This window comes from Acanthochromis polyacanthus, chromosome 19 (genome assembly GCF_021347895.1).
Source record: "Acanthochromis polyacanthus isolate Apoly-LR-REF ecotype Palm Island chromosome 19, KAUST_Apoly_ChrSc, whole genome shotgun sequence".
In the NCBI taxonomy this organism is placed as follows: domain Eukaryota; kingdom Metazoa; phylum Chordata; class Actinopteri; family Pomacentridae; genus Acanthochromis; species Acanthochromis polyacanthus.
The window spans coordinates 8,562,152-8,576,915 of record NC_067131.1 but is presented as its reverse complement, the minus strand read 5'-3'; the positions used below and the strand labels follow the sequence as shown (position 1 = coordinate 8,576,915).

Sequence of the window (14,764 nt, the reverse complement as noted above, 5' to 3'; positions counted from 1 at the left end):
CATTTTTTACCTTCCCTGGTGCGCACTCAGTCCCGTCGACTGGAGGACCTTTTTTGGTTTTGCAAAAGTACTGGTTGTCCGGGTGGCTGCACCACAGCTGCTTGCAAGGGTCGTAGGTTCGAAACTACAGCGGGAAAACAGCATTTTTGAAAGGTAGATAAGTAAACAAACTAAATTATTCAGCTTTTTTCCTGCTGAAAATCCACCCATACAGATCACTGTCAGCAAAGCACCCTCAGTTTACTGTTCTTCTGGCTGTCTCGTATGTCCTAGGTTCTGTATTACTTCTGTCGGATTGTAAATTTAAAAAAAAAAACTCAAGTAAATCAATATTTTGGACAATACACGGGCGTGAAAGACTTACAGCTGTGCACATTTTATAACCAACGCCGAAATCAAAGCGGCACTGCTCATCCATTGAATAATTTATCCCAGGGAGCTCAGGAAGCTTGGGCCACTTATGTTCAAAAGGATCATCCAGCAGGCAGTCATAGGAGCTGAGGAGAAGATCACAATACGGTCATACATGTGATGCGACGTGAGACCTTTGGAGAACAGACCAAGAGGCCCATGAGAAAACAAGAAATAGCGGAGAAGGAGAAGCAGAACGTACTGGATGTATCTGTTGAGCTCCTGTTTGCTGCAGCGAGACCAGTGGTAGCGATGGAAAGCTGCTTGGACCAGTGGCGCCATGATGCTGCCCATACTGGTCTCATCAGCACAGCGGTTCCCCTGGCCATCGTGCTCCATACCTAACCTGAAGGGTAAAGACATGCACATTAAACAGGAGTGCATGCAGCATGAACAGGAAAACACATCTAGACAGATGCAGGTTGGCTGATTTCACATATTTACATGTATCATACCAGACGCTCTGCTATATTCAGATATCTTTAAGCTCTATGTGCTGATGACTTTGACAGCAACATATTAACCATGAATTTGCTCCACAGGCTGCACAGATCAAAACTAGAAGCATCAACACTATAGATATAAAGTCTGGTCTTGAGTAGAAATCATGTATTTTGCAAATAAATGCCAACTAAACTATTTATTCATGTTTCTTTGCTGAAATGTCGATTCATTTAAACCTTACTGGAGGTGGTCGTGTATTTTAGAGTACGGTAAGTGGAGAGAAAAAAGCAGGAGCATGCTTCAGTCTGGAACAGAGACGGGCTGTTCTCATTTGTGACAATGAGCTGAAGTGCTGTCTGCAGGGGGTGAGAAAAGAACATCCCATAATCTGTCACATCTCAGTGTGAGATGACAACAAAGGCAAGTTCAATCTAAACACAAATTGTATTGCACAGATATTAAGTGAGGATTCAGTAGCAAATTGTTAGGGCAAAATGTCCACCTGCAGACAAATCAATACATCTGCAGAAAATATGACTCTAATCAATAAATAATCTGTCAAAATTTCCACTCCTTTTTCTTTTCTTCATATAATATTCAAGCAGTGAGGCGTCTTTGTTATTTAGTCTTATAACGGCTGCCTGCTGTGGCTGAAAACAACACCATGAAAGCGATGACAGTGAATGAAAACGATATGCAGAGTGATGCTAAAACCCTCAGAGAATTGAAGGGAAACTGCGGAGTCAAGTGGTGATTCTCTGCGGGTGCATCAATAAGAGCGACCCCTTTCACATTAAAGCCGTCACATGATCAACAGTTCATATAAAGCACACTGATTGTTGCTGCTTTATGTCAATAGGCTACTGGTCGTTTCAAGAAAATCAGAATGTTTTCATTACAGATGTCAGATACTCGGTGTGCTTTTATTGAATTACGGCTGCCTGCTGAAATCCTGTGTTTTGTAACATCTGTGCTTTAATAACAGTGCAGTATTATCTTTCTTTTGTGCAAAATAGTCTGTCCAATTTCAATTCTCCCTAATCCTGCTCAGGTTCATGAAAAGCTGAAGCTTATCTCAGCATGTACAAGAGGCAGAGAATACAACAGACAGTCCATCACATGGCTAAAACCCACCTGGTGGGAATTTGGACTTTTATTTCGCCTAAGTAGCACGCATTTGAACACAATAACAACCCACAACTGGTTGGATCTGGTTTCAACTGAAGCGCTGCATTGCTCTATTTTATGTGCAACAACACCTATTTTGTTAAATGTATGCTTCATATGGAAACAACTGCAATTTAATTAGAACATTTAAATGAACAGCTGCTTAGATTTGGCAGCTTATAGAAGCAATTAAAGTAGAAACTAAATCAAACAAGATTCAGCAGGTGGTTTTTTTTGTAATGCGAAAAGGTGTCAGCAATTGGCTGGTGCATTTAAAGTCAGCAAGACGCAGTGAACGATTCTAACACCTTTCCCAGTCTGTGTCAGTATATTTTAGCGTCCTTGTGCTTCCTTTGCCAGCTGAAAATAACTCAGTAGTTAGAGGTTAATTATTTGAACCACACCTGACACATGAGAAAACCTCAGACAGTGCTTTAAATCAGCAAAAATGTAAAAAAATAAATAAAAAAAATCATTTGATGGCTCAGGACATCAGTTAATCATCTAGCATTTTGCTAAATGACCTCTGAGATTAGAATACAAGTTTGCATAAAAAGAATGCCCTAGATTATACACAGTTTATCAGTTATACTATTTCTATTACTTCTTGCTCATTTTTCATTTGCTCTGGCATTCTCCTAAGTTAAAATGCAATTACATGAATCGACAGTGAGTATGAAGGACACTTTTTTTCCCCACTGCATTCTAGGAATTTTATTTCACTCATCAATATTTGAGTTTTACTTCTAATAGAAAAATAATTACATTTTTCAAATAATAAAACTATTGAAATCCCCTTAAATTTAAGGTAATGTGGAGAGCTTTCACAATATTTGAAGGCTGTCTGGGCAGAAATCTACATTTGCATTGCCTGTGTGTCAGTGAATGGCAATTCAGTGTTACAGTGTGGTTCAGCAAAATGAAAAAGAAAGACACAGGCACAATGAAAACTATTGAAATACTTTTTCAAAAGCACTCATATATACATGTCAACACTCAGCGATTAAATTATGCTTTTGTGTTCAAAGGCTCAGGGTCTCGAAACACCTACAGACACAGCCGCCTTTCTTTCCACCATTAACAGATGAGGAAATTGGCAACCTGTGCATCTTTTCTTTTCTATGATTTGATGGTCAATCAAGTCTTTGGAGGCCACTTTCAGTCGCAGCAAGAGGCAGTGTTCACAGAGGTTACAGTACATCATGAGCCTTTAGAGCTCCATCAGCATGAAATGGACCAGGGTTATGCAGAATAAGTCTGTCATGTCGTCACAAGCGGGAGCTGTTAAAGAGTCAGACTGCAGCTCAAAAGTTCCTAGAGTGGATACAGCCTGCTATGAATTCTAAATAATGAACCATGGAGCTTCACAGAGGTGAAAACTAATATATTTGAAAGGCGCCTGTCAGTATCTACAATGCCACATCTAAAAAAAATGGTTGAAAATGGCAAAATTTATAATAATAACACTAATAATAAGAGAAAAATAGGGTCAAATTTTGGGCTATATGGTTATTTCTTTTCATACTTATGGATTCAGGCGAAAAAAATCAAACTTCATGCATGTCTTAAAGGCTAAGATGACTTCCCTGTAAATTCAAACAGCACATCATCTCGCCATGCAGTTACTCTTGATGTCATTGTCTTGCCCTCGAGTTCAACTGTGAGGTTCCTTGGAGTTATTGTGACCAGAATCTGTCCTTTAACTCACATAAAACAAGCCCGTAGGACGGTCTACTTTTGCCTGCAGTATAGTTAAAATCAGGAACATCCTTGTCTCAGAATAATGCTGAAAAACTAGTCCATGCATTTCTTTTTCCCGGGTGGACTATTATGAATTCATTATTATTGGAATGTCTCAATAACGCTCTGAAAAACCTCCAACTGATCCAGAGTACAGTAGAACCAAGCAAGCGAGATCTAATTTCTCCCATATTAGCTGTCTGTAAAATCTATAATAGAACCTAAACTCCTTATCCTCACATACAAAGCCCTCAATGACCAACCTCCATCCCATCTCGAAGACCTTATTATACCGTATTATCCCACTTTGCTCTCAGGTTTTCTTATGGTTCTAGTTTGCGTTCAGGAAACAGACATTCTCTCTTTTTTCAATATCAGGCTTCAAATTTTTCTCTTTGCTAAGTCTTATAATTAGACCTGGCTTAGGTGAGCCTGAATGTGACTTAGTTATGCAGTTATAGATCTTGACTGCTGAGGAGCTTCCCGTGATGCACTGAGCACCTCTCACTTCCTTTACTCTCATACATTTATATGGCACCATTGCACGTTGCTAACTTTGTGCCTTCTCTCTGCTGTAGTTCGTGTTTTGCTCTCTCTGCAGGTATCCCTCGAGCCATTTTTGTTAGTTCTCCCATTCATTGTTTGTCTCTACTATCCTGCATGTGAAGCAGACAGCTTCCTAAGCCTGGTTCTGCTGGAGGTTTCTTCCTGATAAATTGAGAGCTTTTTATTGTTCTCCCATGCATTGTTTCTCTGTTTCTATTTGCTGTTCTGTTCTCTTTCCACTTAGTCCTCACCCTAATCAGTTAAAGCAGATGGTCGCTACCCCTGAGCCTGGTTCTGCCGGGGATGGCGTTCTTACTCATAAAGAGGAGTTTTTTAATGCTGTATCATGAGTCGTTCATCTGTTTTTCTGTGATGCTGTTCGCTCTTCTCTTTGCCTTCACCCTAACCAGTCGAGGCAGACGGCTGCCGTACTTTTCTTCCTTTGAAATGGGAGATTTTACTTCACCGCTATCGCCAAAAGAGAGAAGAAATCTTTGAAACTGTAGTGTCTCTCTCTATAAAACAACACTGTAAGATCTTCATTTTACTTTATGAAATCCCTGGAGATGACTGAAGTTGGGAAGTGGTGCTATACGAATAAAACTGGATTAAATTGATGCTTCTAGCCCAGATGTTTTGTTGTGCCGAGACAACAGAGCCCCATTAAAATCTGATTACAGTCCACAGTCACGCAGTACCATGCAAAACTATCGGCTTAATTGGTTACAGTAAGAGCCTGTGAAACTCTGCTGTGCCTTTCATTATGATGCCATTACTCACACATGGCCGGTTTCGTGAGCAACCACAAAGGCGGAGGAGAAGCCATCCTCATGGTTCAGAGTGCAGCTCCTCAGTGGGTGGCACATCCCTGTCACTGGAGCATAACCTGAGCAACAGAAAAGACCACACAGCCCCAATAATCAAGTACCAGAATAAAGGTGGTGACATTCTCATGCAGTGTGACAAGGTAGAAAATTGGCTCGTTATGTGACATTATTGAACTTTCATGAGAAATGTATATGTGACGTAACTGCAGTCATTGTGAAGGTCTTCTTGGTATGAAGCTGAACATATCTGGAGCGCTTGAGATTGCTTTTGCTCAGATACAGTGCATTGTATTCAGGCAGTAATACTGTAACTCACTCAAGGTGAGCTAAAGAGGCAGAAATGCTTCTAAGAGAAAATGTGCATTCAAGAAGTATAGGTAATATTTTGTTTTAAGAGCCAGATACCACTCAGTAATAGTACATCTTTGGGCTACACAGAAGTGAAATACTGAAAGCTTTATGTATGCATTAAAGCATCTTAAAAGCACATTGATTAGCGCTAAGGAACAACAAATAGCCATACTATAGAGCGCTTAATCAGGGAGCGTGAAGGAGCCTTAAGCTCAAATGCCACAGCTATCAAAGATTTCCGCACTATACATAAAGAAAGTCCCAAAGCAATTTCATCTGTCATCATCATTACCCAGCAGACACCCGCTTGGCATCGTTACATTTCACACAGTTCAACAAACTTTTTAAGCAAAGCACAAACATGACACATAACTCGATCAAGAGGTGTGCAGCGATTCAGCTTTAGTGCATTTGGTTTGGTTCAGAAGCACGCTCACGTCGGCCTTCTTTGTCGGCGGCTTTCATGCGTTCTGACCATGAGAAGACCATTTTTTGGCATGCAGGTAAAAAGCAGAGAATGCAGCAGGCAGACAGCTGGTGATAAAGACTAATGAAAGGCATGTATGTCAGGTTATTTTGGTGGTGCTTAAACAGAGAAATGTCTACAGCAAAGTTATTTCAGACACAGCAGAGCGAGTTCTTGATATGATGGCATGATGGCGCTTTTTTAAGACCAGTTTTTGATCCGTATGATTTGGTTTCTACTCGTGAATGACGACAAAATGAATGTATTAATGCTGCAAGTGAAATAGCCAAACATGAAAGCAGCTGTGGAGCATGACCCTTTATCTGAAAGGCAGATAAAAGGAATTCAAGGGAATGCAGATTACATTCCCATGAAGAGGCCATTTGGAGCTTTGCACATTGAAGCGAAAAAGGTGCAGCAGCAGCAGCTAGAGTCGAAAATGTGTTTCTCTACTGCTGATGTCAAAAGTGAGAAGAGAAGGTGGTCTCTGTCATCTGGTTGATAAACTCAAACACTGGACATCCTGCATGGGCAATCGTTCAGTGACAAGGAGAGCATATCGAAAACACCTGAAATCATTCACAGGATTTGATTTAAGTGCGTTTGTAAATGTCATCATCGCTCAATGATACCATGGGAGATACACAGCTTTCTGCATCCTTATTTGCTCCATTTGCACTCATTCTATTTACCCGACAGCCCAATATCTGTATTTGGACATAGAATCTACCATCTCACAGCTAAACCTTGACAATAAAGTGTGATGTCTGCTCGTGACCCTGAGACACAGCCCAGGGTCCAGCCCTACACAGCGCAAGGTGCCATAGAAACTGGGCTTGTTATGAACACAACACAACTGCCGCTATGGCAACATCTGGAGGTGTGACAAGCAAACCAGGTAGCCTCGGGCTGTCCTCTAAACATGACACGTGCTTTAAAAGTTAAACAATATACACAGGTCAAAGCAAGATATTGAGCTTCGAGCACAGTGGATGTTTGTTCATTCTGGACCCAGTTTCTCTGGAGGTTTGGCTGCTCACTTCAAATTTTGCTTTGAAGGGCTGAAAAGAAGAAATACAGGGTGAGACAAAAGCTAAACTGAGAGAACAACATGTATAGCACACAACTACTGACTGCATACATGTACGGTCATATTTAGATTTAGAATAATCTATTGATGAAAAGTTAACACTTGAACTTTGCAAAACTGAATTCAAAAGTAACAGTTAGTTCACATAAGTGACACACCAACAAACACATCTGTTTTTTCTCTACATGCCAAAAACCTTCTTCAGCATTTTCAATCTCAGTTCTTCATTTTTCCAGGGTGGCATCAATGTCAAGTCAGCAAGGTTTTGGAAAGATACTCTGTAATCATTTTCCCTGTGAGGCTGTCGTCTGCAGAATTTGTCGATGTTAAGCCGCAGCCCCCCGCTTTTGAGTTTCCATCGACCTTACCTGGGCAAGACTTGAAGCCAACCCCTTTGTGAACGGAAGCAGATATCAGCACTCAGTCTGCACAGGCCTCGATCGAGAAAAATACAGTACCTTGCATACCTGCGGGACCAAAATCTTGCCTTGTGAGGAAGATGGCGTGGTCGTGGTACTCGGCGTGGTCGGGGTCGCGGCGCTGCTGCGTGTTGGCCCATCGGCACACCTGCTCGAGGCTGCGAGATGGGTTGCCACGCTCGATCAGGCTGATAGACTGCGGCGTATGAAGAGGCAGGAAATATGTGTTATCAAACTGTGATTAGAAACGTAATTACCCGCCGCACGTAACCTCAATTTGAACACTTGAAAGGAGACAGCTTTCCCTTTCTCTGAGAGAGCTGCAGAGAGGAGCAAGCCAGACATAGATAGTAAATTCACACGTGGGATTTTAACCTGAAATCCATACATGAGATTTAATTCATCAAGTTCACCAGAGCCTGTGCTTCTCTTTTGGTGCTTGTGACTGTGACTCAACAGCAGACAGAAAGCAAAATGTGGCACAAAAGGAGGCAACAGTGTGGATGTTTATTCCTAGAAAAATGCACGGCAACACATGGGATTAAAGGAATTAGTCTTCATGTAAAGTTGAATTAAATTATCTGAAATTTGCAAGTCTTTCCGGCAAATATTGAATATTTATTAGGTTTACAATTCAAAGGGTTTCTTCTTCTTTGAAAGCTGATGTGCCAGAAGGAAGCTGTCATGATACTAACAGCTGCTATGACATGTGAAATACTGTCCGGAGTGCAGATCTAGCGTGCCCTCTACTTTTCCATGTGAAAAATGTGAAAATTGCACTGCTAGAAGAGGAAAAGGTTTTTGTGTACGCAAGTCGCAGCTGCTGTGAATCATAGACTGTATAATAACAGTCTATGCTATGAATGCAGGCAGAGGATGGGGAAGCTCAACTAGAAATAGTGTTCTGTTTCGTCTTCCATGTGACGAAAATCCGTCCAATTCGAAAACCAAACTGAGTCACGGATGAAATCGCCATGAATACACAGAAAGTTTGAGGCCAGGAGGAATGAGAGCACTCATGAGGAAGCAGGCCAAAACAGTTTTTTTTTTTCCCCTCGAGTGTGAGCTGCAAGTAAAGCTGGTGACACATTCAACACATTTGAGCTCATCTAATTGGTGCTGTGCGAACAGAATCATCCTGCTTTGGTAAAGCCAAGCAAGCCAAGGCAAGCCAAATGTGCGAAATAAAGGCCTCCAGGCAGCATCAGTCAGATCCGCAGATGAAAGGGCACTTGAGCACAGCTGATATGTGCACACAGAAAATGACTCACGCAAGTCTGTCACCAATAACATAAAGTACAGTGTATTTGTACCTTATTAATATGTGTTTTGCAGCCTGCTAACAACAGAACAGGCGACGATAGGTGTCAACAGGTGAGCAGACAAACAAAACCGTACATGTATAGAATTCAATAAAAATGCAAATACAGTGGATGTTTTGACTTCAAGCACCAGCCAGCTAATATTAGGTGGTTTGATTTGTTTGTTTTTGCACCTAAAATACAATCAAGAGTAAAGAAAATAATTGTTGTGTTTTATAGAGATTAGCAAACAGGAACCATGGACTTTAGAATCCTTCATCATCAGCCAAATGGAACTATTTTCCTTATACTTGTGCTCTGCATTATTTATATCTGATTTGTGTGATAAATCAGCAAACAGGCCCCTACTGAGTGATTAAATGTACACTATTTGTTTGTGTCATTCATAATGTTGTGCATATAATGAATATTTCATTCATGTGTTATTTTACAGGTCTTGCACTGAGTATGAATATGCTCTAGCATGCTGTCTTCTTGTTCTATTTCACAGCTGCCTGTCAGTTAAACAGTAAACAGCACTGAGACCACCTGATGCACGATAAAATCCCACTGTGCTAAAGACATCTCACCACCAAGCGGTCCACAATGCACCAAGGATGTGAACTCTCCCTTATCATTTAGAGTCATCATTTAATTTCCATTTTATTTAGAGCACCCTCTCCCAGCATCTTAGTGCTGTGAACTGTTTCATGAATATAGATTTTTTTTTGTGGTGGAGCTATGGCACATACAGGGAAACAACAGGTGCACAAGAAACCAGGTTACTAGGAAGAAATCAAGTCACACAAAACCAGGCCACTGTAAATCCACACATGCACCAACTTAATTTGTAGTCACTTACTGTAACAGCAATATTTTTAGAGGAAACTGCTTCCTGAATCCTTTGTCTCTCTCTCTCTCTGTCTGTCTGTCTTTCTCGCTCGCTCTGTGTGTGTGTGTGTGTGTGTGTGTGTGTGTGTGTGGTGTGTGTGTGTGTGTGTGTGTGTGTGTGTGTGTGTGTGTGTGTGTGTGTGTGTGTGTGTGTGTGTGTGTGTGTGTGTGTGTGTGTGGAGGGCAATTTAAGGGTATTGCACGTTTTTGTCCAATTTGAAACTACTGTCAAAACAATAATGCATTGCTACATTTAATCATGCTTTCTTATCTGTTGCCAAAGTGATACTTGCCCTGCTATTATTATGCATATGCACACAAATAAAAGGTCAATTAAATAAAATAAGAGGTTAAAAAAAGACGTCTATCTCAAAACCACTCTCTTATCTGTTAAACACGAAGCTTTAGCCTGTAGCCAGTTAGTTCCTGTTAGCAGAAACAGTGGGAACAGTTGACTCTGTAAATTTAACAAGACAAGTCCAGCAGAACATAGCGTCTTGCTTATTTAGTTTGCACAAAAGTGACCCTGAATGACACTTGCAAGTGCAGTGGAGTGTTTTTGAATCTTACTTTTCCATCACTGGAAGGTGATGTCTAAAAGCTACCGTTCTCTCATTTTTTTTCAGCCAGAGTGGAAAGCTTTTTTCATTTAAAACAGAATTTAAAGCAACATAAAATGCATTTCATCATTTCCTAAAAGCAGTAATAAATGGAAAGGGCAGGGAGCACAGAAAATAAATACACGCCTGCTCTCGATGTATTCGCCTTGAAAGCTATTCGAAAACATATCTGAACATTCAGAAATTAGCATTAGTGTGGGAGACATCATACCTGCCGGTACCCGACCATTATCATGCGAACGAGGACAATGTTGATGTTCGTTCCCAGAGATTCGTCGTGATAGATTTCATCAACCTGAAAGGAAATGAACAGTGTCTGGTCAAACAGCTGTCTGAAAAATGGAAGCTACACAATGTACTAGATGAAGCTGATTTGAGAACATCTAATGGACACTACACAATGTACTAGATGAAGCTGATTTGAGAACATCTAATGGACTCAGAGCCCAAAACTTGCAGGCACAATCAAGGACATGGCTGTCCTTAAAGTGGAGTATTTATACAAACAACCAGCATCTTGGAGAAGAAAAGCTTAATGTTTCCACTCATGTTAAAAAAGCTAAAATTAATGCTTGCAGGGCTTTCAGCAGAGCTCATTGACTTTGTCTCTAGTTTCTAGAGTTTCCAAAGGATACAATAGTCAGTAATTACGGGCAATTTATTAAGAAGTGGGTACTGCAGAGAACTAACGATGCCAATTATAGTTGTTCAAACTATGGAAATCAGAGCCCTTCACTGACATCCGCTGAGGGAAAAGTGAAGTTGGTGAGCTCATGGTTACCACATTAGCTACTGTGTAATGCTATAATGCGTTGGTGGGTGCACCTTTCCCCTCATTATTGCTGCTTCTGATGGTGCTGCTTTCTACGCTGATTTTTGACGCTTTTTAGGGAAGTTAAATTACATTCGCAGCTGGGAGCGAAAAAGTTCGAATTCACCTCCCTGTTGAAATCCATCTGCTGTATCTAAAATCTCCTGAAGCAGACAGTGAATGTGTATTTGCTCTGGCAGCGATTCTACACATTCTCTGTCTGAGCTGCACCATCCCGATTGCAACCATTTTTTTCAACTCTTACAAAAAGCTTCATGATGAAATATGTAGTTTAGACACTGGCAAACGTCCAATGAAATCAGCATTGTTACGCAATGGCGAAAAAAGTCTGACCCAGAAATGTGCCGACTGCTGTTTGGCTTTAAAAGAGCGCTGTGCTATGTACATGCATAACCCAGCACAGAGCTAGGAATCCTATTCAAATCCCAGGTCCAGTTTCCACTCGAGTGTGTTGTATTTTCATCAGATACCAGCACTCATGTCAGTGCTCATTCGGGCGAGTAAACTATTTATTTCACCATATGTAGGTCATTTAGTGTGGACATGCAGGTTATTGATTGCAATAAATAAGATGTCATTTAGCTTCTCAAAGTCTCACGTTGTTAATGACAGAAAACATACGGTTTACAACCAGTCATTTTTAGCCATGTGGGTTGAAGCTACATGTGACAGACGCATATATTTAACTTGATATATTGCATTGCAAGTTTAAAATGTGCGACATGTGTGCACAATTTATCATCATCTCACTCGTGCAACTTCCTACCAGTTCCCATAAAACCACAAAAATTATAAATGCATTTCCTCATTTCTGCCTAAAAGAGTTGCAAAATCATAGAAGAGAAATCCCAACCCTAACTCTCACTATGCACCAGTAATACTATTAGTTAATTTTCTAAATTGCAACCCTGACATTCGTCTTTGAATAATCTTATCCTTATATATTATTTTAGATTCACTCTTTAAGGTCTCCCAGTCATTGCTACTGCAGCTAGTAAACTGAACTGCATCATTCTTACAATTAATTTGGATTAAGTTTACTGCTCAAGGGCATAGATCCACTGTAAACTCCAAATAGATATTGATATTAAAAGTTTCTGTTTAAAAGTATGACTTTTTTATTACTGAATACTACCTAGTCAATGTTTCCATCATTACAGTGTGTGGTTCCCCCTTCAAAAGGTCTATGAGATAAATAAAAACCACTCTGGTGGGGGGAAAAAGCATCACTTCCCTATTTCCCCTATAGAAGTTACTCAACCTTATGCTTTTTATCCATGTGTCTGACTCTAATTTCAACTTTCTGCCATCTAACCTCTTTAAAGACTTCACAGCCATTGCCCACTGGTTTCCTGTTGGAGTTAATGAGTCTCCCCAGGTTTGGTCTGTGCCAGGCCTGAATTCAGCCTCTACTCGGCCTGGACCACCATCCTGATCTACAAATTAGCCTCAGTTTGAAAACTTGTTAAAAGCCAATTGAGAAACCAGTCTTAGAAACAGTATATCCATTTGTTTTTATTTTTTTAAGAATTGCTATGCTAAAACTGCTTCACTGCTAGTCACAAATGTTAGTCTTGCTGATGTAATTTTTACTGGAGAGACTCAGACACTGTGTGCAGGTAAATTGGTGATTCATAATTCAACATTTGCTACCTCTTGTGACTGGTAGACTGATAATATTGAGCTGCATGTTTCATTTAAACCTACAACTCCTCATTTTGTGGCAGCGTCTTAAAACCAGACTAAATAATATCTCCCTTTTCTGGCAAATTAGTTATTTATTTGGCTTGTGTCTGTAGACTTCAGCTTCTGAACACAATAGTTTCTTTATTCGCTTTTATGCCTGCAATCTAAATATGATATTACAGCCAAACTATGGTTAGCTTAGCTTATCAAGAGGACACAGATATTTTGGTTAACTTCTCTCTTTTGTTTAAAGTGTACCAAAACCAATATTTAAACAAAAGTTTGCGGTTGTACAGGAAATTACTCACAGAAAGTTTTCCTTGGTTTGGTAAGTGACTGTTCTGAAGTCACTGTTTCAATCAGAGCCCTGTTTCATGTTTCACTTCCCCCCAATTTAAGTGCTTGGACATCCATCGTCCTCCCAGTCGTCTGCCTAATTCCCAGTCCAGTCCCTTCTATATAAACCATTTCTTCACATCCATTCTATGTCCCAGATTGTTTTTGGGTCATTTGCCTGAACTCTCCAGCCTAGTTTTCTACCTGTTTGCTGAAATAACCTGTTTGGACCAGAATTTCTGCTGGCTGACTGCCATACATGCTGCCTGGAAGCTTCTGATTTGTTAATATACAATGGGTGTGTTCCAGTATTCATACGACCATATTGTGGAATATACCAGAAAAGAAATGCACTATGTCCTTATATATAGTATGTGACATGCAGTGTGCCAAAAACATTCAGATATTAGATGCCAGCATGCTTTTCTGGCCATTCTGATCCACAGTCATCACATACATCAGTGTCTTGCGTGAACTCGAACAAGCCTGAGCTGGCATTTCACACTACAGACGGATATATGAGCAAGATAATTAAAGCCTAACACACGATATTAGGACAAACTAGTCTATCCCTTCTGAGTGCAGACTGCTAGCAGCAGAATGTATTGTGTAAGCGTCGCTGCAGTATGTACTGACTGGAAGCACAGCCTGTGTTTAAACTATTCCTGACCAATACTCAACACAGAAAGCATCTTTCTCTCTACCGTCCTGCCTGCGTTACTCAACCTCAACTTTTAAAACGATCCATAATTTGTCTCTTTTATCTCTGATCTTTTAACTTCTAATTTTACACCAACATGATTCAAATCTGGAGAGATCTATAAATGATACGGGACTGCATTTACGCAAGACTGAAAAAAAGAGGGCAACATTAAGGTATTCAACACAGTGGACAAAGTCCCCCTGTGGTATAATGTCAGCTGAGTCAGTGCTAGAAAGAAATGCCATGTATCCAGTGTGAGATGATTTGTATTCTGTTGTTTCGATATTAGTTTTTATTTCAATTAGGTTCTTTATAAAACATTACCCAATCTCTTTTCTCAGTTTTTCAGTGAAAAACTTAAAAGTTAAGCTGTTATGACCACAACCTCCAACAGGAAAGCATGCACTCAACATCCATGGGCTTTGCCAAGGCTTTGATCATTAAACCAGCAGCTTAACTTTAATTTTTATTAGTTATTTTAGCAACATGTCATGAAATCTTTGCTCTTTGTTGGCTTGATGTAACGAGGGATGTCGTAGGCTAAGATAAAACAACTAAATCCTGCTTCAGGGTGTTTTCTTCATAGATATTAACAGCAATATAGTTAAATGTCTCTTCAATATCTTGTGTAGTGTTGTAAAAAAAATAAAAGTCTAAAACAACAGAACGTTCCTCTTTTGCTGAACGCCAACCAGTGTGTGTCAGTCAGCTTTATGCGGGTGAAAATTATGACCGTGCAGAACAAAAGCTCTGTCACTGAAAGGCTATCTTGGCTTAAGTCCAAATTTGCTCTGGGATGCAGGGTTACACCCAAGGCATTTAAGCAAATATTCCATTCACAGAAGCCTATTCAGGTCAATAAATGCTGTAAAGAACCTTTGAGTGACCCCTAAATTCTCCCAGATTTGTTACAATCTCAAATTCCTCAGACTGG

The 14,764-nt window shown here is 40.2% G+C and overlaps 1 protein-coding gene across 4 annotated transcripts in view; it reads right to left on the bottom strand.

Moving 5' to 3' along the window:
- The window catches only part of LOC110949123 (A disintegrin and metalloproteinase with thrombospondin motifs 14), a 49,428-nt gene that overhangs the window by 14,413 nt on the left and 20,251 nt on the right, over positions 1–14,764 (bottom strand). For 3 of the 4 annotated variants that reach the window (XM_022190997.2, XM_022190998.2, XM_022190995.2), the window contains exons 5-10: positions 10,485–10,568; positions 7,501–7,657; positions 5,089–5,194; positions 614–757; positions 365–497; positions 11–124 (exon numbers count right to left, since the gene is read on the bottom strand). In XM_022190997.2, coding sequence (XP_022046689.1) covers positions 11–124; positions 365–497; positions 614–757; positions 5,089–5,194; positions 7,501–7,657; positions 10,485–10,568 — 738 coding nt within the window. The remainder of the gene's footprint in view (positions 1–10; positions 125–364; positions 498–613; positions 758–5,088; positions 5,195–7,500; positions 7,658–10,484; positions 10,569–14,764) is intronic. The other variant, XM_022190996.2, reaches the window with a different exon arrangement.